Source organism: Poeciliopsis prolifica, unplaced genomic scaffold, assembly GCF_027474105.1.
Source record: "Poeciliopsis prolifica strain line A6 unplaced genomic scaffold, Auburn_PproV2 SCAFFOLD005, whole genome shotgun sequence".
Classification (NCBI taxonomy): Eukaryota; Metazoa; Chordata; class Actinopteri; order Cyprinodontiformes; family Poeciliidae; genus Poeciliopsis; species Poeciliopsis prolifica.
In genome coordinates this window covers 5,945,148-5,968,299 of record NW_026562380.1, presented here as the reverse complement: position 1 = coordinate 5,968,299, position 23,152 = coordinate 5,945,148, and the positions used below count along the sequence as shown (strand labels likewise).

Sequence of the window (23,152 nt, the reverse complement as noted above, 5' to 3'; positions counted from 1 at the left end):
ATACCACAATAATTAAAATCAAGAAATTAGATCAACTTTCCTGGAATAAAATTGTCTCAGTGTCTTCTGCAGCGACACAACACTGCCCCCTGTCAAACCACTGAGGCTTTGTGTTTAGTTCATGAACAGCGTGAGGTCATTTGAACTGTGTGCTTTGCGTTTCCTCTTCAGACCTGGTTTGAGAAGAACTGCCTGTCAGACGACTGCGCTGCAGACCTCAGGCTTCATGGGAAGCTGCTGCTCTCCGGGTGAAAAAAACCTTCTGCTTTGTAGCTGAGCTTCAATCTGTGTGTCTCTGCTTTCAGTTCAGAGACACTGAACTGATGTAATAAGCCTTGTGGGTGTGGGTAGGGGAACCATGACGCATGTCTGGAGAACATCCATATGTTTTTCCATAGACAGGGAGGTGCCTTTCCACATTTTTGAATCTTTTGCGTTCTGTTTTATGAAAAACCCTTGATATGTTTCTCAATCTATCAAGACGTTTTTCTACAAAAATCACAAATTTAAAGGAGACTTTAAACATTGCTCATTGCTTCAAAGTCTAAATTTAGTTAGCTTAGCTTATTTATTTCAATCATATTCACATTCAAATATTGTGTTATGTATTTAGATAACTGCTTGTTTAAAAAAGAGATAGGCAGAAGTATAAACTTATTTAACACTGCCCCCTTTCTTCTAAATTTAAAATGTTATTTTTTTATTTAAAGAAAAGAAAAGGTAGATATTTAAAATACAAAAAACAATTTGTGAACAATTTCTTTCACAAGAGAGAAATAACATCCCTAAGGAAGTCCTTTCAATCAAACATACATCCACAAAAAAGCATTCTTTATGAGACTGAATTTGTTCTAATTGTACATTTAAAGTAACAATAGTTTACCAAAGTCCTGTGTAAAATATAAAATCACCTCTAACTTAATCAAAATATATATATTGTAAAACAATAACAAAAAACAAAACCAGATAAAACAACTAATAAAGTTATTAAAAATACAATAGGATGAAAAATAAAATCCAAAATTTTCTGCTCAACTAATGCTAAGTGATTAAGATTTTACTAAATCAAATGCTTACTAATCTACTAATAATATATTTTAACACTTCTCCTGTTTCTCTAATATTCCTGCCAGACTTCATGTCAGACCGCATTTGGCTCTTGGCGCGGTGCGTAACGTCTCCTTGAACGTGACAATTTCCAACTCTGGAGACGATGCCTACGACACCAACATCTACTTTAACTTCTCCAGAGAAGTTTTCTACATCAACTTCTGGCAGAAGGTTTGTAGGTCTCTGTGTACATCTCGTTTATTTACTGTTGCCCATGTATGTTCTGTAAACCATGCAGTTCTCTCTCCGATGTTTCGCATATAATGGTGAATAACTGTGAAGCAGAAGAAAATGAATGGTATTTAATAATCTCAAAAGTGTGGATTGCATTTGTGTCCACCACCTTGGGTCATTACTTTTGTAGAAATTTTGCTGCAATACCAGCATTACACAACTTGAGACTGGAAGTGTTTGCGTATTCTTCTTTGCCAGATTAGATGAAAATTGTTAATGAAAAGTAATAAACTCTGGTTAACAAATGCTGTATTTTGATCTACAACATTCCAAAGTAGTTCTGGCTGAATGTTTGGGTACATGTTCCTGCTTTGTCCCAGTCTGAAGTCTTTTGCAGCCTCCAGCAGCTTTTCTCTGAACCTGCTCCATGCTCCATCCGTGGAGCTAAATGGATGGAGCTCCATCCATCTTCATGTCAACTGTTACTGCCTTTCCTGTCTCTCCAGAAGAGTACCATAATATTACCATCACTGTGCAGCGTTGACTTATATTCACTTTATTTAGGGTTAGTAAATTAAGGAAAGTGGAGAATTTATAGATTTTTACTATTAAAAATATGAAAAACATCCATATTTTTTCTTCCATTTCAGTTCGTTGGGCTGTGTTCCTCCATGCGAGAGGTGCATTTTCTCATAGCTTCTGTGCAAAGCTTATCTAGGGTTATACAAGAGAAGTGTAGTCTAAATAGTAAAGCACATAAAAGAAATGTTTATGTTTGAGGATCTAGGATTTAGACTTTCTGAGCTGCGTAGGTAGATGAGAAGATGAAAGGACAAGAAGCAGGCCAGCCGCACCAGGAGCAGCAACAGCTGTCCTGTCTCTGAGGGCAGCTCCTTCAGCCAACCTGTCATACATTCACCTCTGTGACTCATTCAACACAGACGTCTCAAGTCAACAATGCATGAATTATATGTGTGGGAACATGGCAGAACAGATATTATCCAAGTTCCCACAACAAGTTTGGCTCCTGGACTTTTTAAACCACCTTATTCATGTCTACAAATCTCTAATACTTTAAAGATATTCCTTGAACAAGTTAGGATAGGTCTATGGCTGATACAAAACAAGCTAATTACATTTTTTACTCAAAATTCTTCCTCGATAATTAGATTTTGGTTTGTTCAGTTCGGCCCATTTTTAGTTCCTGTTTTAGGGCCGCTAGTCACTTTGAACTCAAATAAGCTTCTGCTGGCCACACCCCCCAATTCAATGTTTACATAAAAATAGCTGCGAACAGATACGCAATTATACACCCATACATCTTTAAAAAAGTAGAAGCAGAGCCTCCTGCACAGCTAATAAGAAAGCAGCAAGCGGGTTTTGGATGATAGGTCAACAAAAAAACCAGCCATTGTACAGCAAATACAGCGGTAAAACCAGCTGACCAAACATGCTTCTAGGTAAGGGCACAGCATCCATCAAATGTGACTTAACAATCAGGAGGTTTTGTTAAATGGCTTGTTTTTCAGACACTAAAAAACATTAACTTATTGGCAATAAATAGCCTAGTGATTTTTTTATGCACTTTTTCAAAACCCAGCCACTTTACTATATTTTCATGCTGTAGTTTTTACAGTCATTTGTTACAGTGTACTAACTGTAAGAGAAATATCTGCCCACTTCCACCTCACAGTCATAGAGTCAATAGATTTAATAGTAACTGTCTCTGCTAGCATCTCTGTGCTCACTTGATGCACGGATCTGCTCACATCTCAGAGATTCAGCAGGTCAGACGGCACGCTCTGACAACATTCATCAGGAAGGCTCTTCTTCTTTCATAATGGGCCTCATGTTTTCCCTTCAGCTGCCTTTTTTCACCTCTGCAATACAGGAGATTGACTCCACAAAACACCAAGCGTGGGGTGGAATTGAAAGCTCCACACAAAGGCGAAATTGAATTTAAACAGAATACACACTGCAAGGAAGTATTAAAACAACAGTGAGAGTGTCTCAGTTTCATAGCAAATCTAATGAGCACAGCTGACATTTGGAGTCAGTTTACCAGGTTGCCCCAAAGCCTCATGTTGCTAGGGAAGATGATAAGTCAGGGTGGTCTGCTGCAGAAAGGAAACAGGAAGTGAACAGTAGGAAATGATTACAAAGAGGCCACACAGCAGATTTATTACCGAATGCTCTAAGCAGAATTGTAATTACAACCTTACAAGTCTGAAGTGATGATGTGACCCTCTTTTCCTGAGCTAAAGTCAGCAAACCCTCTCAGCCTTTTTCTGCACTTGGCAAAGCAGCAGTGAGACACGTGTCTCCTCTCAGATTTAAGGTTGGAGTGAATCATTTTTCTCATGTTCCTGCACCACAAGGTGCCAGTAGCCTGTGGAGATGAAGAGGCTTAAGGAGAAAAAGAAAATCCTACTCTAGGTTAGAGTTTTAGCAATTCTTTCCTTCAGATATAAGTTTATTTTTTCTTCAAATCTTCTGTTTTCTTCTATGTTTTTGTATAGAACAGCAGATGTTTTATGCCACTAAATTATCTTCCAAGGTTTATGAAACTTGTGCTAAATTAATAAATGGGTGCTCTAGATAAAATAAATAGAATTACAACCAGCTGGGTCCAGTCAGTGGTGGGTGGGGTACTCAAAACTTGTATTTAAGTAATAGTAGCACTACTTCAAAATATTTTAGCAGTTGTAAAGTAGCTGTCCAGGAAATTACTAAAGTAAGAGTAATTGTTAAAAAGACTACTCAAGAACTGAGTTACTGATCAAAATTTAAAACTTTTAATATTAAAATTAACCAAAGAATAATGTTATGTGGACTTTTTATTTTAATGACTAAAAGGAAAATAATTACAGAACAATTACATAACAAATAACCAAATCAGGCAAGAGAAATGTTTTTTTTCCAAATCAATTTCTTTCAGTATAAAACTCTTTTGTCTATGTTCTGTGAAATTTTGATTAAAATATGCTTGCTATTTGTTCAGTGAAACTACTCACAGTGGGTAGAATACCCAGAAATATTATTCAAGTAACATCATAGTTTTTAATAATAATACTTAAGTGAAAGAAAAAAGTATAAAAATACTTCTAGTCTACATCTTTTTCCCAAAAGTAACTCATGTAATTTTGCTAGTTATTACAAATCTCTTACTACAAATGCCATTCCAAGTTGATCTCTATGTATGAAAGAATCTCGATATTCCTGTATTATTTATCGCATAACTCTCATTACCCCAGAGTAGTGACAGGACTTGATGTTTCATAAAATCTCCTTCACTTTCTCATGTTTATACCCACATCTTTTAGTACATCGGCATACATGGTGAGATAGGAAACAGTATGACAGCAGCTTTCATGTTGCTGAATGCTTCGACATTTGGAGCATATTAACATTGTGGTAAAAAGCCCAGAGGTTCGGAATGTGATTGAGGAAAGTGTAAACCAAAGAATATTTGACTCACTGATTTTCTTGGCTATATAAAGTGACATTTTTCATAGTTAAGGCGTTGAAAACATTCATCTGCATACCTACCAAGAATAGTATTAAGTAGGTGATGACTATGGCTTGGACTGCAAAGACCGAAGCCAAGCCAAATGTCTAAATACTCTGATTGATGGAGACATTAAAACACTGGGAAGTCATGCAGAAAAACAGGCCTCCTGTGTATTGTCATTCACATTGACACAGCGCTCCACAAGATGCCTCCGTATTCTCCAGAGCAGCATAAACAGAGCTGGCGATATTTAATAGCTACTTGTGACAGTCCCAATCCTGACTGAGAAAGAGCAGAGAGAGAAAGTGAAGAAGTGCTGAACAAACAGACCTTGTCTCTCCCGTCACTGCAGAGGCATATTGTGCCACATGTCAGCGCACTCTGCTCTTTCTCAACCAGCCAGGTGGTTGATGGATAAATAAGTTGACTTTGCTAATCTCAATCCTGCCCGTCCCCTTGGGATCAACACTGTTTGCACAGCAGCATGCAGAAATACAGGAAATAGAGGAAATTCCATTATTGCCAGCTTTGCCTTGGGACCTTCAACGCTCTACCGGCCTTCGTCTGGAGGACTCGCCATGGTCTCCATTACGGGTTTATTTGAAGGTGACCTATTAGGCTTTCTTCAACAGATTAGGATGGGCTATGCACATGTTCATTACATTTTTGCACAAAATAATTCTTAGATAATTATATTTTAGTCTGCTCAGTTCTGCCTATTTTGAGGTCCTTTCAGAATGAGCTGTTTTAGAGCCTCTGTGACAACAAAATGTTTACACTTGTGCATGAAAATGTACATCTTTGAAAAGCAGAAGTAGAACATCCAACACAACCAACAAGATTCAGGCACGGAAGTCAAGCATAAAACACTCGTCTTTTCCAGCAGCCATTGTACCGCGCAAACATTAAAACCAGCTAACGAAACGTTATGAATCTCAGCTGTCATTGGTAGGTAACAGACTGGACTTCATTGGAGTTGCTGTGTGAGGGGCAATACCTGTTTATTCAACATTATATTCAGAAGTTTTCAATTCAATTCAAAAATACTTAATTGATCCAGAAGAAAAACTTAATATAACTCATTTAATTACAGAGTTGATGTAGACGGCTGTGGGCAGAAAATATCTTGTGTAGAGGTATTGGAATAGTTTTTAAAATGACACAAAAAAACATATTTTAATTTAGAGAAAACATCTGGGTATTTTTCTTAAGCACTTGGGCAGTTTTTAGAAGCAGCTGAGGCCCAAATGAAAGTACAAAAATGTGCAAAATGTGAATTTTGCATTATAGGACCCCTTTAAGATGACTCATTGAAGCTGGGGGGAACTACTAAGCAGGAGGTAGCTGGATGATAATGCAAGTGGATGTCTGCCTTTAAATATGTCAACAGAGACTCTCACCACCTCTTCCACTGGCCTCTTCTTCAATATTCCAAAAGTGTGCAGCCTCCCTTTTTCTTTTTTCTTTTTTTTTACCCCTGCTGTTGTGAGGCATCTCTGCTCCCAGACCTGAGCTCAGCTTAAAGCCTCTCAGTGAACTCTCACTAAAAGAATTCTTACTCCTCATGGGGTCAAGTCCTCAGTGTTTACACAGCGCAGCCTGCGAAGCTCTATACTGTTTAGACAAGCTTCCAAACACACAGTCTGGCTGTTGTCCAATTACCCACCCGCTACGACATGTGTGCCATCATTGCTTTGTGCATTCTTTGTTCAAACCTGGTTTAGAACTCCATGAAAAACTCAAAATCTATTCCTTCAGCTTGGAAACATGATATTCTCTGATCGTACTGTAAATATTAGGAGGGATTTGGACCTGATGGTTCTCTCTTGCAGCTAATTTGTTTATTTAGTCTGCCATTCAAAGCCACTGCATTTTCTTTCCCCCAAACTTATCAGAGCTGATTTCTTTCTGCTGCAGTCTACATCTTGCCTACTGGTTCTTCCTCTTGCTGTCATCCGTCTCCATGCCTATCACCCAGCCTGTCTCCACTTTGTCTGTTCTCATCGCCTCCTCTTACTCTCTGTCTATCTTTCTTTTTGCAGGAAGAAAAGGGTATTTCCTGTGTACTCGTCGATTTGGACTTCCTCAAATGCAGTGTGGGATTTCCCTTCATGAGAGCTCAAACAAAGGTAGTTAGGTCTAACCTGAGGCTTCTAGCTCTAGTTGAGTATGCACTTTATTGAAAACTGCTCATTTTTGTTCTGGGTTTGCTCTCTGCAGTACCATTTTGCAGTCATTTTTGACACAAGTCAGGTTTCTGGGGACAACGACACATTGCAGTTCTTGGTTCACGCAAAAAGGTATGGCTGTTACAAAGAAGTTACCTTTTTTGAAATTTGTTGACTAAAATACAGAGTTAATATTTTTAGATCTTATGTTTTTTAACCTTACAATCAAAAATATATTTAATTTGGGATTTAACGAGATAGTCCAGCTGATTCATAGTTGCAAAGCTGAAGAAAAATAAAACAAGTGCAAATAAACTTAAAAAAATAGTGCCGTGCAAATGTGTTCAGCCAACTTTTGCTAAGACTTGTTTGTAGTTTGCCACAAGTAAGTTAAGGTGACAAGAAATATGGTGGTAGCAGCATGGTGCTATGGAGATTATTTCATTCAGAAGTTACAGAGAAGTTAAGTAGAGTTGATGTCAAAATAGATGGAATAAACACAAAACAATATTTGAAGAAAATTTGTCTGAGTCTGCAAAAGACTTGAGACTGGAGCGGAGGTTTACTTTCTGGCAGGACAACCTTGCGCATCCAGCCCGAGTTTAGTTTAGATTCAAGTTTATTTTTTCTAGCGTGACCCAGTCAAAAGTCCAGACATAAATTCAACTGAGAACCTGTCTTACAAATTTATGTCCACAAAAGCTGTTCATCCAGTCTAGCTGAGAAAAAAAGAATGGGCATAAAATACAGTCCCTGGATGTGCAAATCTGGCAGAACAATATGTGCATACCACAGTTTGTACACTTGTACACAACTGGAACATTTTTCCTCCCCTTCAAAATTATGCACCACTTTTTAATGGTCTGTCCCATAAAATCCCAATAAAATACATGGAAGTTCTAGTTTTAAACTATGAAAAATGTGAACATGATAAATAGACTGCAACCTTATTGCTCTTTGTATTTTCAGTGCCAACCCGGAGCACAAACTTTCTGACAACAGTTTAGACCTTTCCATCCCTCTGATCCATGAGACAGACACCACAATTACTGGGTAAGAACGAACCGGATTAGCCATGATGCTACAGTCCCTGCTTTACAAACCTGAAGCTGTCTAACAGACATTTGAGTCACACATGGTCTGGATTTCCATCTGTTCAGGAAGAGAGGGAGTGTTTTCCTCCCTGTGGAGGATATCAGCTCTGAAACCCTTATCTTTGATTACTTTATCATAGCTCTGCTTCACAGAGGAAGAAGAAAGATGTAAAACAGCCCATATTTGCCAGAACTCTGACATGTGATAAGGCAGCTGTGGTTGGTGTTGAAGGAGGCTTCAGACTAAAACTGGACACATTTTTCAGTTGCTAAAGAAAACCCCTCTGAACATTTCTGAACCAAACTGTCTGTAATCATCCAGAGTCTCAGTTTTAGAACTTTACATATTGGAAAAGAGAAAAAGGAAATCAGGAAATGTATTTTTTATTTTAGACTTGTTACCTCTCCATCTGCTTACAAGTTGTTTTTATCCAATCTGTGTCCCTTTACTGACCATCCATTTAACTATTTATCCATCCATCCATCATTTCTGTTCATATGTCTGTTAAATTTTGAAGTTTGATCTCACAAATATTTCCTGAAAATGTACAGTTCATTCGCTTTGGAAAATGTCTGTGAATCCTAGTTGGAGTAAATGTTCACATGCATTAATGAACCAATCTTGCAGTGTGGTGACACCAGGCTCCTTCTCATATGGAAACTCCATCGATGCCTCTCGTTTCATCCAGTTGGAAGACATGAAATGCAACTTTCAGCCTCTCAATCTGACTTTCCAGGTGCTTCAAGTTTCTATTTTTAAATATTTCCTCATATTATATCTATTTCATTTTCTCTTTTCTTCTTCTCTTGTTTCTTCTTGGTGGCTCCAGGCCATAAACAAGGGGCCCAGCAGGCTGCCTGGCTCCACTGTGGACATCAGGATACCCAACCGACTTGCTGGCAACGGACCTGACATGTTCCATGTGGTGGAAACCCAAGTGGGTACCAACAGCTGTCCATCTACATTATTTATTCAGCAGGAGACATTATTCAATGTTTAGTTTACCAGCAGAAAACAACAAGTTTTCTATTTTCCTTACCCATATCTTTTGACCGCGCTTGATGGGATCAGGAGCTCGAAGCCAAAATGTTGGTGTTGCCACTGAGACTACCGTCCATTTTGTTTCACAATATTTCTCATTTAGATGAAGAAACACAATCCTCCCTGTGTGTTTAGGTGTTTTTCTAACCTTTACACAGCTTCTTTTCTATATAGCTAGATCATGGAGGAGCTTACGCTGTTAATTGTACTTGCTGTGAATGGGCAGAGAGTGATGGTATGTCCCACCTTTTCCAGTCCATCTGGAATCACTTTCATGGGATCAAGCAGCTTGAAAGGATCAGGAACCTGCAGAGCGGGCTACTGAGTCGTACCACCCCAAGCCTGGAACCACATATCATAAGCTGTAACATATACCAGCTCCCAACTCACTGGGCAGTCACACCTTTGTATTTTATAGCCAGGTATCTTTCCATTTAATACATCATTAAAGACAGTGTTTACATTTCTGGCTTTTACCCCATATGTTTCCGTTTTTAGGCCCCCAATCCCCAAATGTCTAATAAAAAAGTCCCTAAAGTTAGTGCAGCCACAAAAAAAAGAGCATGAATCTTCACTTTAGCCAATTGCTGGCAGACATACAGTCATGTTGGGAAGCAGCAGGGTGGACAATAAGGAAGAACTGAGGAGAGGCTTCAGATCTGTCAGAGGAGAGGGGCAACAGGGCAGTAAAACATACACCTCCTAAATCACTCCATATGGGACATCTGTGGGAGGGGTGCCAACTTGTTGCAGGGAGAACTTCCTGTGAGTCCTGGAGACTCATAACAACAGTAGAAATGGGCCCTTTGTGGTAGCAGAGGTACTGTGCAGACATTCTGGGGTTAAACTCGTATATAAAACTGTAAACATTTCAAACCTGCTTTTCACCTGGGTCAGAGATGCTTCTTTGAGCTGTATTTTGTCCTCAACAGCCCGAAAGGTGCTTGAAATCACGACAAACTAAAAACAAATTCAAAAGCAGGATTATGCCGCCTTTTTTTCTTGCAGATTTAGTTACATCCTTCAACTAGAGTCCATTTCTTAGAGAGTAGAGTAAATCCCACCTCCAGATCTTTAACTCGCAGTTTTAACATCTTTGCACACAGCATCTTTTCTTGTTTTGAGTTTTTAGAGTTTCACAGTTAGGTGAAAAAATTAGGACACCTGATGAAAGGCTGTGCGTTATATATTTACATATATGGATATTAAATATTTGTGTCAACAAAACTGAAAGTCTCAACAATTAGAACTGAAGACTTTTTTGAAAATATTTGCAAAATATGATGGAAAAAAAATAATTTTGTTTGTTTCCTCCTCAGATCTCAAACTTTCTGAGTTTTTGGGCAGAAATGTACTCTTGTTTTTTGTCCCCTTCCATCTACAATTTCCCCAACACGTCGTCATACTGTATGGACTATGCAAGGCACCACAGGAGAAAGAGAGGACTCTATAAAGAGAGGAAACGGACTTAAAAAAAAAACATGGTCAAAATGTCCGTACAGAGACATTTGTTTCTATCTAACAGTCATTGTGAGCACAATGGAAAGATCCAAAGAGCTGATGCTCAATATTGTCGCAGCCTAACAAATTTCAAAGCTTATTGTATTGTAATGTGACTGAATTTGGTCAAAATATGTCACATAGTTAATTCAGAGATTCAGTGCTAGAGATGTAAATTTCCAACTAACTATATTGAACTTCTTAATGAATAGTTCGATTATTTTGATTAAAATATTTAATAATTATCATTTGGGTTTTCGGTTATGGGATCAATCTGAGCAGCTAAGCTTTGTGCTCTGACCAAAACGTTCTTTATTTACACTCCCCAGCTAAACTCAACCTTTTACCTAAACAAACTCCAAAGGGCAACACTGACCCGACACAGCAAGTCAAGTTACCAAATAAACAGCAACATAAACCAAAAACAACTGGAGAATATGGACCCAAAGATGAGAGGATCAATGAACATGAAACCGAAGAGACAGAAGAAGCTTATGTTAGCGATCAACATGCTATGCCTAACAAATTAATTCGCTGAAAATTTATTTTTTTCACACAGTGCCAAGAAATTATAGCATCAAATAATTATAATTCAATTCTTGCGTTATGTAATGTGTTTAGGTGTCAGATGGTCGAGGGAACTGCACCCCCCACAGGAACCCGACGCCCTGCACCATCCCCCAGGACAAAGAAAACATCTTCCTCTCCATATTCTCTTTCTTCACCAAATCTGGACGCAAAGTCTTGGTAAGTAAGCAACTCAAAATGTTCTTTGTATTTATCACACATTTTCTCACTGCTTGTCAAATCCACATAAGCTTTTTTTTTCCACCCAGGATTGTGATCGGCCTGGAAGAGCATGTATGGTCATCTCCTGCAGTCTGGGCCCACAATTAAAAGAGGAAGCTTTGAACATAGACATAAAACTTTTGCTGAACACGGAAATTTTAAAAATAGTAAGATGCGCTTTAATGCGTCAGTAAATTTGACTGAATGTTATGTAAATTAGAAGCATAATGGTGACCTTTATGCCTACAGGATAGTTCCTCTGTGATCCAGTTTGTGACAAGAGGCAGCGTCCAAGTTAATCACAGGGCAATAGAGGTGCCAAACGGGCTGCCAGAAGACATTTCAGTAAGTATTGTGTTCTTCTCAGAATATTTGAAAAAAAAATTCATTTTTCCTTAAATATGCATAAACAGATGTTTTTTTCATCTAGATTTAAAATAGACAACTGTTCCATGCTGCTAGCTGGAAATAACCAATATTTTCCAAAATAATCTTTATCACTTTGAAGCAGCATTACATTGAGATCTTGCAGCACTCTTTAGTTAAAAAGGTGATGTATTTAATGCATATTTCATTATTCTTTTTTAATTGGAGTCATCAATAATTGATGACTCTAATTAAAACTCATCTAATTAAACGGGATTCAAATTTTGCCTTTGGAAATAGAACTAGCAGCTGAATGCAAAAGGATCAGTGATTCTCAAACTTTTTGGAACAAATGCTCTTTCACTAAATCCTAATGTTTCCATGTACGACTGTATTGACAAGCATTTTGAAAGTAATACATCAGGAAATGATTCATCTGTATATTTCTACACTACATGTAGTTCATTACATTTTAGCTCAAACTTTTATATTCTAAGTTGTAAAAATAAAGGAAAAGGTCTCTTGTAGTCTTAATTTTGAGGGGAAAAATTAGAAGTTTCTAATGAATGCTCATGTTCAAAACCTAGCTTTTGCATTAATAAATACTTATTTGCTCGTTTAGATGTTTAAATATCCTTAGAGCTTTCATACATGTTGGTGTAAAATTCAAAGAAACATTTGTTAGATTAAATGTTTTACTTATCTGGTCACTGAGGCAGCCTTTGGATTTCTGACCTATAACTGGAACACGGATCGGTTGGCTTTGATTTTATTCACATGTTCTGCCTTCATATTTAGCCAGCAGAACTTGTTCTCGGTTCTCTGATATCCCCTTCAGCTTAAGCTTGGAGAGTTTCTCCTTGCACATCTTTTTAGATTAGTTTCTGCTTGGCTGAGTACGACCAAAGGCAATCCAAGGTCAATTTATTTGTTCCACAGTTTGAGTATGTTGCGATGAAAACAGTAATCTTCCTTTGATGTCAGTTTGAAAGAGTTGGCCTTTCAAACCGTGTTTGTTCTGGCTGAGAATAGAAGCCAACTACCAAAATTAAAATCAGTAATGATGAGTCGCAGTGCTTTATTATCATAATATATACGGTTAATCAGGTTGTGATTAGGCATTCTTTAAACCACAAAAGAGCTTGAATGTGGATCAGCTAAATAAAGAAAATAAGAACAAGAACCAGCTGCTATACTGTGCTCTGCCATGAATCGACTCCTTCGAGGATCTTCAGCTGCACTCAGGGCGCCTCCCTCCCCCGCTGCTGTTTGCTGAGTGATTAAATGGCTCAGCAGATTAAATTTGACAATTACGCCGAGGATGGAGGTGGCTCACATGGGGATCACTTGAGAGATTGGTGTGCTGACTGGGTTGCCACCAGGTTGACCCTGAGCTATGATGCTGCTAGGAAAATTCAGACCCGGTATTAATATGTCCATACCACACAGCTCTTTCAGCACTTAGAGTGTGCGCTCTGTCCCCTGACCATTGCTCTTAAGGCCTTTGGTAAACACTCATGCTCTCTCCCCTGGGATCACAGCGAGCCAGAGTACACAGTGGTCTCTGATCCCAGGATGTCCTGAAATCCCTGGTTTTTATCAGGAGCTGCTAGCAAACCCTCATACCATTAGTCCGGTGAATAGCAATGTGCTTTCTTACGCATTCCTTCAGTTTTCAATTTTCTGCTATGCTTGTATGTTTCACCTTGAACAAAGAATAAACACTAAAATCATGTTTTGAAATTATTTAATTTATTAAAAGTGACCAAGTGACCTATTAAGCATCCTTCAACAGGTTAAGATATAGTGTATGTTCTATACAAAACATGTTCTTTAGATTTTGTACATAAAATAATTCTTAGTAATATATTTTAGCTGGTTCTGCCTGTTTTGAGCTCCTCTACTTTAAGACCTCTTGTCACTTTAAATAGAAATAAACTGCGGCTGGCCACGCCTCCCAGCTCAACGTGTACATTCCCACATCTGCACATAACTGCAGATGCTCAATTATACAATTATACATCTTTGTAAATCAGAAGTAGAACCTCCTGCACTACCATCAAGAATACAGCAAGTGGTTTATGGATGGAAAGTCAACAACAAAAGACTTGTATTTATCCAGCAGCCATTGTACAGCAGTAAAACCAGCTGATCAAATGTCCTGGAGCTCTGCTTCGATTGCTAGGTGACTGGCTAGGTTTTGCTCAACAATCTGGAGGTTTTTCTAGCGGCTTACTTTCCAGACACAAAAAAAATATTAACTTATCACCAGAAAACCTCTTGGTTGGTTTGTTAAAGTACTTGGGCTGTTCTTAAAAGCAGCAAAAACCAAAATGGAAGAACACAAACATGCAAAATGTGAATTTTGCATAAAAGGTCCCTTTTAAGGGGTAAATTCAATTCACTGTCCATATTTAGAAATATATAAGTGAGTTCAGCTGTTGAACTGAGGTGTTTACAGTTGAGACCAATGACCAATTGACCAGTTTAATCTCTTCTGTTCACATAAATATCTTGGTATGCGTAACAACAATTCAATTCCAGGAATCTGGATCCAGTGATTGGAGTGTTAGCATGGGAAAATATTTAGAAGAAATATTCATCACCCCTTTTGCATTTTGCATTGGTTTTGTCTTGACACACACTTGGCGTCTCCAGCTACATTTCAGTTCACAGGGAGACTCGTGTTCATCTGTCTCTTTTGTAACTCTGCTGCCTCTTTTGTCTAAAGCATATTATGCAGAGCTTTGATGTTTTCGAGAGAACATTGTTTCGATTTGTATAAGATATTTAGAAAAGACTTAAACGAAGGCCGCTTCAACACAGTGTTAAGCGGCCTTCGTTTTCATTAATTAATTCACAAAATTCACCATAAATTCAACTTTCATTTTAATAAATCAAAGTCATTGGACAGAAATTGATTTCATGTCAACTGGGTTTGAACATGGTCACTGAAACACATAAATCAGAGAAATGTGAGGTTTGAATTACAGATTGTAAAAGTATTAAAGCAACAGTTTAAGAAATTATTAAAACCATTTGAATAGTTTCCATAATTGTAGCCACATTTATTATACAGCTAATCTTCCTTCCACTGTTTTTATGTCTCACTTAAATCAGAGAGCACTTTTTTAGGTCGACCAACTCTGCTGTCAGTGATTCATTATCCAGCAGGCAGTGTTCACTGGAGTCATGGGAAACTTGTTCAAATTGCTCCTATTTATGGCACAGCTTAGATATCTTTAATAGCTGCCAGATTTTAAAATAATTAATGATTCTAAATCCAAAGAACTCCCTTACCATCACGTCAAATCAAAAATGGGAGAGGTGATGTAATGTTATTAATTGTTCTAACCTAAATGCCTGCTTTTCTCAAGAAATCAAACCTAGTTTTGGAGCTGTTGTCCAAAACATGTTTTATATAGGCCTGTACTCTAGAATATTAAATGCATTTTGAGACACATTAGGTCTTCTCACATCAATAAACAAAAACGGTTTGTTGTGTTTCTGTGTGTGTTTTAGTGTAGCTTGTGCTTTAGGACCAAAGTTTATGATTGCCTAACAAGTGACTAATTAGTTATTAGCTTAATTCATTAGAAAGTAGTTCACTCTACCATTGAAGTCACTTTGGCAAATTGAGCTGAATGTATCTTCAGAAATGCAAAGTAAACAGAGCGTAGATGTGACATTGCATGAGCTCATGTTCATGTTTTTTCCTTGAATTCTTAAAGCAACATCTCTGGCTTATTGCTTTGTTTCATGCGACCACATACTGTGAAGTGGTTCAGTGTTTTGCATGGGACATTTACACTTTGTTTTGCACTGAGTACGTCTGTAGAAGATGGAGTACAGTAAGTGGAAAAACATGGAGATGTCAAACAAAAGGGAAGTAAACCTGCTCAACAGTAAACTGGATTCGCTTAGCAAATTAGCACAATGTCAATAATAGCTTCTGATTCCTGAAACAGCATTGTTCATGGCTGTAGCCAGTCTTTACTAATGGAGCAGATGCAGCATACTGAATAATCACATGCTAAATAGAGTATAGAAATTGATTAGAAAGATGTGAAGTTAAGCAGCTCTGAGTGTGCAGCATATATGTGTCAATTATATAATAATGGCTGGAAAGATATGCTGGTTCATATCTCATTATTCAATTAATCGTGGGGTTATTTGATGTTGAATTACTAAAAACATTTTAGAGGTGGTGCCATTATATTATTGTTATGTCATTGTTGTAACATATTTTGAGCAACAGTTCCATTGTAATTGTGCACATGTGCAGTATATTTTGCATCTCATGCCAAGAAACTTTTGATGTGGAAAACAAATAGATGAATTTTTCACAAATAATTTGGGGTTATATAATACAGAAAAAAAATCTGTCAACAGATGTATCTTCAAATACTGAACAAATATTAAAATATGGTATTTTTCTGCAATTTCTATGTATATTTTAGAGGGTTTTTTGTTGTTGTGGATTTGGTAAACATAACTTCACATGAAAACTGAGAATCCTCTGAGAAAAAAACTCTTGTGTAGTGTCAAGGACAAGGTATCAACAAGCCAAACACTATTTTATCAAAAAATATATATTTTTCGCAGGAAAGTATTTCATGTAAAGTCATTAAGGGTTGTAGCAGATACTAGTTTGTAGTAGTAAACTAAGACAGATAAATATCTTAAGATAAATGTTCTAAAACTACCACCATCTCAGTTTAGTTAGAATGATGATTCTGCAAAGTAGCACAAAAATGGGTTTAGGAGAGATGCAACTTTCAAAAGAAGTGAGAAAAGATTAAAATAAGAAACATTTTTAGTATCTCAGTATATTACCCTGCCAGTTGTTTCCAGTTGGTGCTGCAAACAGCTGGTGTAGCGTGAAATCCAAAGGCCACTTAGATTTACCCTGACTCTACACTCACTAAAACATATAGCCTGGAAATCAGTGATTATTAATTATGTCAAATTAAGTTGCATGAATTTTCAAGTTAGATTGTAATACGTCTGCTCTTCGGTCCCAGAGTTACATGTAGCTCTTCCTGAATTAAGCCGATGTTCTGGACCAGAGCTTTTTTTTAATACACAATATTACTTCGTCATCAGCACGTGACTTTATGTGCATTCTTTTGTGCATGTGTTTTGTATTCGAGTGTGACTCCCTAAATCTTGCTGTGTTTCAGCTGGTGTTCGAGGCTCTCCACAGTCAGGAGCCGAGGGGTTACGTCGTCGGCTGGATCATCGCCATCAGCCTCCTGGTGGGAATCCTCATCTTTCTGCTGTTGGCTGTGCTACTCTGGAAGGTAAACACACACAGAAACTGATATTTAGATATTTTTCAACATGTAGTGTGCAAAAACTGATAAATAGTGTGTGTGACAGTCAGTTGTACACTGGTCAGATGTCAGTACGGGATCCAGTTGACTGGAGGCAGCTGGAGGTCAGGGAAAGGAGGCGGGGGTCAAAGCTTTCTTAAGGGTTTTGACAACCATGAAAAGGACAAATCATAGACTAGCAGTAATTCACACCATACCCCCTGCATGAAAAAACGAATTTCAAAAGGAAATGACAATTACACTGATACCCAAAGACCCTGTTAGCACAAAACTCTTTTTCACTGCTTCATCTTCCGTTGGGAATACCACAACGAAACTTTGGAATGTCGGTCCAGGACCACATTATCTGACCTATTCCCAAAGTGCTCAGATCCTGCCAAAACAAACCCTGCTTACAAGACTGGTGCATGTCCTGCATTGCTTTTATCAGGAAATGCCTGAGAGGACTGCAGCTCTATATCAGTAGAGGTTAGTTGTGAAATGTATGGATGGCAGAATTTTGTATCACTTTTCTGCTTGACCTGGTAATGTTAAATAAAAGCTGCTGCGCAGTATAGCTTCCCTAAATAAACAATACATTTCAATAAAAGAAATAGTTGCTTTGGAGCTGTACATCCCATGGTTTTATATTTGATTCTAATTTATGGATGCTTGTGGACAGCATGGCCGACTCTGAAGTGCAAACTGATTTCCTGTCCCCACGATATCTGTCTTCCATCTGTTCTCAGTGGGAGTAGTCTCAGCTTTCGGATGTTTCACTGATATAATCAATCACCATTCACTTGGGGTAATACATGTTTTGCAGTTAACATGGTGTTATTTTTGGAATGATGCAGCTGAAAAAGAAGGCTGTTGTAGATAAGCGTCCACTGGTGGTGTTTTTAAAGAAACTCAGCTGCTCTGATTCAGCTGGAGAAGTTTGCCAAATAAAAAATAAACTCAAATACCAGCAGCAATGAACATAATCTTTTTTGTTGTTGCTACTTAAACTTAGTTGATCACTTTGGGTTTTAGAGGTCACTTGAATACTGTTTAGTGAAAATCTCTTTTACAAGCCAAAAACATAATTTTTGACATAGTTTTTTACAAAACTATGTTAAGGGACTAAATGAATATTTTTTGTATAAACAAAAAAAATTTCCCAATTCAGATTTGATTTGCAGCAAAGTGATAGAAACAAAAAGTCACTGCAAAAACAAAATAAATTGTTTTGTATTTTTGTTTAGTTTCTACTGTAAATATCTTTGTTGGGGTTCACCCGGACCTCATTTGGAGGCCTCAGTCCTCGATGCGGATGTCGCGGGTTCGACTCCTGGTCCCGGCGACCCTTGCCACATGTCTCCCCCCCGTCTTCCTGCCTGCCTACTGTCGAAAATACAAGCCACTAGCGGCACAAAAACTCTTCGGAGAAAAAAATGATTAAGAAAAATAATAAATCCTGAATATTGATTTTTCTTTTAATTAATAACAAGACATTCCTCTTTTATTATAAGTGAAAAAAACTGCTTGGATCGAGCACTTAAAAAAACAATATTCAGTAATTATTGACAGAAACAAGCTCCTGTATTTTACTGAAGAGATACTTGTAAGTTATTTTAGTCTTACTTCAAATGTACAAAGATATTTGCACTAGAAACTAGACCAAAATACTGATTTTGTGTTTCTGCAGTCAGTTGTGACCACCTCTCTAAAAACGGATCTTCTCGCTCTCTCTCTCTCTCTTAACAGATGGGTTTCTTCCGTCGACACTACAGAGAGATCATTGAAGCTGAAAAGAACCGGAAGGACAGTGATGAAAGCTGGGATTGGATGGACAAGGACCACTGAGACATTCAACTGGAGCCCAAGTGGAGTCAGTGAGATTAGGCTCAAGATGGATCCAATAGCACTAGGAGAGCAGCCGCCCCAGTGGCACCAGATTCTTCAAAGTCTTTCATATGTGGAAGAGAAGATTATTCTCCATATTTTCTGGAGACTCTGTATTATTTGGGGTGTTTGTGGTGGGGTCCAGGGAAGGGGCTTTTGAGGTAAATACGGGGCTCACAGGAGGATACTTGCTGTGGAAATTGACTATTCTGTGATGAGGGAACTCCACGCCGGTGGAGCCGAGCTGTGGATGTAGAGGGCATGAATACTGGTGGACAACAAAACCCTCAGGGCTGTGATAAATAGCAAATTTATTTTTATACATACGCTTTCAAGCCATATAAAAAAGGAAGGTTACTAATGCCATTAGAAACATTCTGTATCTGCAATTTGTTGATTTTTTTTCTCCTAAAAGCACTGATGTTTGAAGAGAATGAATGCATTTTGCTCCAAAGCTTTTAATTTGTAACATATGAGTGGAGTCGTCCGTTTTTTCAGCTCATCTCTAAAAGTTTGTTCAGATGCTTTTCAGGGATTTAGAATATAATAGAAAAGCTCCATTTATTTCAGTATTTAAGTTAAACTGAAACGCCTTTTAATTATGTACACACAAGGCGACATATCTGAAGCATTATTGTCTATTTGTTTTCATCATTTGAAGCTCAAATTTAATAAATCTTCAGTGTGTCGTATCAGAATTGCAGGAGACCAACAAAAAGAGGAATTTGATCAAGAAATTATGCAAAATTGTTAAGTTGTCGTCTAGACTGGACAGCTTCTGACAACCTCCGCAAAGAGACTAAACCATGAAATTGCGAAAGAAAGTTTAATGGAAGGAAAACATGCTACAAAGAATCATGCACAAATAATAGGAATAATCATAGACTCAAGGGATATTCCAGTCAGTGTCACACAATCCCTTTTAAGACTTCCACATTTTAATTGGAATTACTGAAATAAATAAACTTCTTCCTGATATTCTAATTAATTGAGATGCAACTGTATCTCTTTTGTACCTTTCTCTGTGTAATTTTATTTCTACACGTCTGACTCTGCATCCCTTTTAGAAATAATTCAAAATTGCCCTTTAACGACGATGGGAGCATTGTTCAATCTTATGTCATCAAGCACTGTAGAGATATCAGTTATAACTTTATTTCTTTAGTGTATTTTCTTTTATGTGTAAAATACAAAGTATTGTTCAATCTTAGCATTCAAATTTCAAGTTTTTTCAGTGTGACCAGCCCTTTGCTCATACCTGAATTTTTGAATTTTGACATATTTAAAATCAAACCAAGCTGTTTCAAAAGTATGCATCAGATTTTTCAGGTTCATTTGCTTTTTTGAAACCTATTCTAGACTCCATTTTTTATTTTTAAATGTTGGGTTTTGGAGTCAAATAGGAACAGTAGGAATAGTCAGGAACATTTTTACACTTAGAGTTGTTTACAGGGCTTGACGGCATGAGTAATGTCCTAAAAACAAATGGAACTTGGCTGCACTCAGCAGCTACACAAAAACAAGCTCTTTATGGGATCATGGGAATAACTCATTTTAAGATAAAGGGATCAAAAGGATAGATTATCTTTAATATTCACAGATTGAGAATAAAAACTTTAAATCAAGCTTTAAAATCAGGATGCTTAGCGAACCTATTGCAACTGGCCCCACATTCCCACTTTTAAATTATGAACAATTAAAAGAAAAATGACCATGCAATATGTATTAGATTTACAGTGAAAGTGCAATTCTTAAGAGCTCAAATATTTCCTGACTTAGACTTAAACTTTATGCCACTTTATAGCTACTAACGGCTGCTTCAATCTTTATTGTGTAGAATATTTTGTCACTATTGAATTTCACTGGCATCACAGCAGCATATACTGTACACCTTCATTTCCTTCCTCTGCACCAAAGTCAAAGATGCTAAAATTTCATTTATGAATTCATTTAGGAAACCAACACTTGACTTTTGTTTTGTTCTGTTTGTTTTTGTAAAAGTCTAACTGTGATGATTCAGTGTTGGATGCCTTCGTTAATCACGGCGATGTTTGGACTTTTGTTCTGAGTGTACTACTGTCAGTGAGTTTCATTTCCATTATAGTGTGCTGTACCTTTGATGTTTAAAGTCATGACTGAGCTGTATATTTATCTGTTGATAAATTTCAGAGTGAAATATCCAAACTCTGTGCTTGTTTACTTTTTTGGTTAAGTGTTTTGTCTGTCATGGAGTTTTGCGCCACCTGCTGGGAGCATCACTGCTTTTAAATTGAGAAAATGTTGAGGAATTAAACAGTATCGGCATTTCAGAATATGAAGGAATTTTGTTATAACTATCTTCTAGTTCCAGATAAATTTGATGTCCGGTCATTAATTTTTGGTGTGGTTTATTACTTTCTTTTTTTTCTTTTTTTTTAGTTTCTTACAGTTTCCTTTTATGATCATAATATTTAACCACTCAAAACATTCAACTACTTACATTTAAAATTGTGAAATTTAAATAGTTACAAAAATGTAACTTCTTGTTTTCCGAATTCAGCACTCCACCCCCCAACATGAAATGCAAAAACATATGTTTCATACTTTATTATTTCTATTTTTCTAACCTGGCTAAATAGTCAATTTAAAAACAATAATGCAGTAAATTAATTTAAAATACCTTTATTTTATATTAAAAAATGTTTTTATCTTTTGTCAACTTGTTGATACGGATGAGTTTATATATATATATATATATATATATATATATATATATATGTTTTTGTAAAAGTCTAACTGTGAAGTCTAACTGATATATATATATATATATATATATATATATATATATATATATGTATATATATTATATATATATATATATATATATATATATATATATATATATATATATATATATATATATATATATATATATATATATATATATATAGTAAGCTTCATTAAATTTTCCCACTTCTTCTTACTGCTAACATCTCAAGTGGTTTTTGTGCCATTCAAAATATTTGAACCTAAAAATTACTATCACCAAAAAATATATTTTAACATCAATTTTGTTATGCTAGTATCAATGGAAAAACACCACTAATTTATAATCAGACATGTTTATTTAAAGGTTTTTAAGCCATCATTTATTCGGTGACATGTACAGTATTTTATAAATGTATACTGGCAAGTGGAGTTTTTCACAAAAATCTTTGAAATAGTTGATTATTCCTTCACCGTCACACCTTGACCCCTGTGGCATTTCTTAAATGCATACAAAATTTATCCTAAAGAAGAATTATTCATACCTTATCACTTGTCAATGTTGTGTAAAGTTGATAAGGCGACAACAGTTGCTATGAAACACTGAAACCTATCACCTGCTGAATTATTAAAACAGCTCCAGCACTGACTCGAGCTGAAGCATCACAGGTAAGAGCTACAACCAGAGCCATGTCCTCGTTACTGGAGCACAGCTTTGTCAGGACTGTAGCTTTGGAGAGGGTGGTGGCTCCCTTTGCAACTCATTTATGTTACCTGGTGCTGCTGTGTGACAATACGGATGACGAGTACGAGCAGTTCAGCCAGCTGGAGGCAGCAGCTCTGGAGGTAGTTAAAGCCACTGACGACATGGCAGCAGTGGTCTCCAGGTATGTATCGTCTAGTCAGCTGGTTTCTGCAGCTGTGTAGTCAGATTAATGCAGACCCTTCAACTTTCAGGCTGATTAGTAGTACAGAAGAAGCAGTTCTGCATTTGGAGATGTCGTCATTGCTGGAGCCGCTCAGTGTGTCCGGGCGCCACGTCCTGCTGGCAGCGCAGAAACTCAGCATCCAGCCTAACCTGGCTGAGCACAGAGAGGAACTCATCACCGCAACTCAAAATGTTTTCCTGGGAGTTCTCAAAGTAAAGTGTTTAATTTGGCAAATTTTGGTGAATAGATATTTTGTCCTTATTTTTTTAAACATTTTCTATCTGGGCTTTGTTGGAAAGAGACGAGAAAAAAGTTGTTGACAGACGTGAAATCACCCTATAGCGTTAAAGAGCTCTGGCCAGATGAGATCAGGCTGACATGCTATGTGTGACAAAAAGTTGACAATTTACATCACTGAACACATCATTCCCTCTATACAACTTTGTGGTGGCAGCACAACAAAGTGTTTTAGGGATGCATTTCTTTAACGTGGATGGGCAATCTGGTTAGAGTTGATTAGAG

At 37.2% G+C, this 23,152-nt stretch overlaps 1 protein-coding gene across 1 annotated transcript in view; it reads left to right on the top strand.

Annotated features, from left to right (window-relative positions):
* The window catches only part of itga9 (integrin, alpha 9), a 63,720-nt gene extending 42,404 nt beyond the window's left edge, over window positions 1–21,316 (top strand). The window contains exons 17-28 of the mRNA XM_055029581.1: window positions 172–248; window positions 1,134–1,281; window positions 6,838–6,924; window positions 7,016–7,095; window positions 7,933–8,016; window positions 8,686–8,794; window positions 8,888–8,995; window positions 11,221–11,346; window positions 11,436–11,555; window positions 11,638–11,733; window positions 16,938–17,057; window positions 18,819–21,316. Coding sequence (XP_054885556.1) covers window positions 172–248; window positions 1,134–1,281; window positions 6,838–6,924; window positions 7,016–7,095; window positions 7,933–8,016; window positions 8,686–8,794; window positions 8,888–8,995; window positions 11,221–11,346; window positions 11,436–11,555; window positions 11,638–11,733; window positions 16,938–17,057; window positions 18,819–18,917 — 1,254 coding nt within the window. The 3' untranslated portion in view covers window positions 18,918–21,316. The remainder of the gene's footprint in view (window positions 1–171; window positions 249–1,133; window positions 1,282–6,837; window positions 6,925–7,015; window positions 7,096–7,932; window positions 8,017–8,685; window positions 8,795–8,887; window positions 8,996–11,220; window positions 11,347–11,435; window positions 11,556–11,637; window positions 11,734–16,937; window positions 17,058–18,818) is intronic.
* The last annotated feature ends 1,836 nt before the right edge of the window (window positions 21,317–23,152 follow it).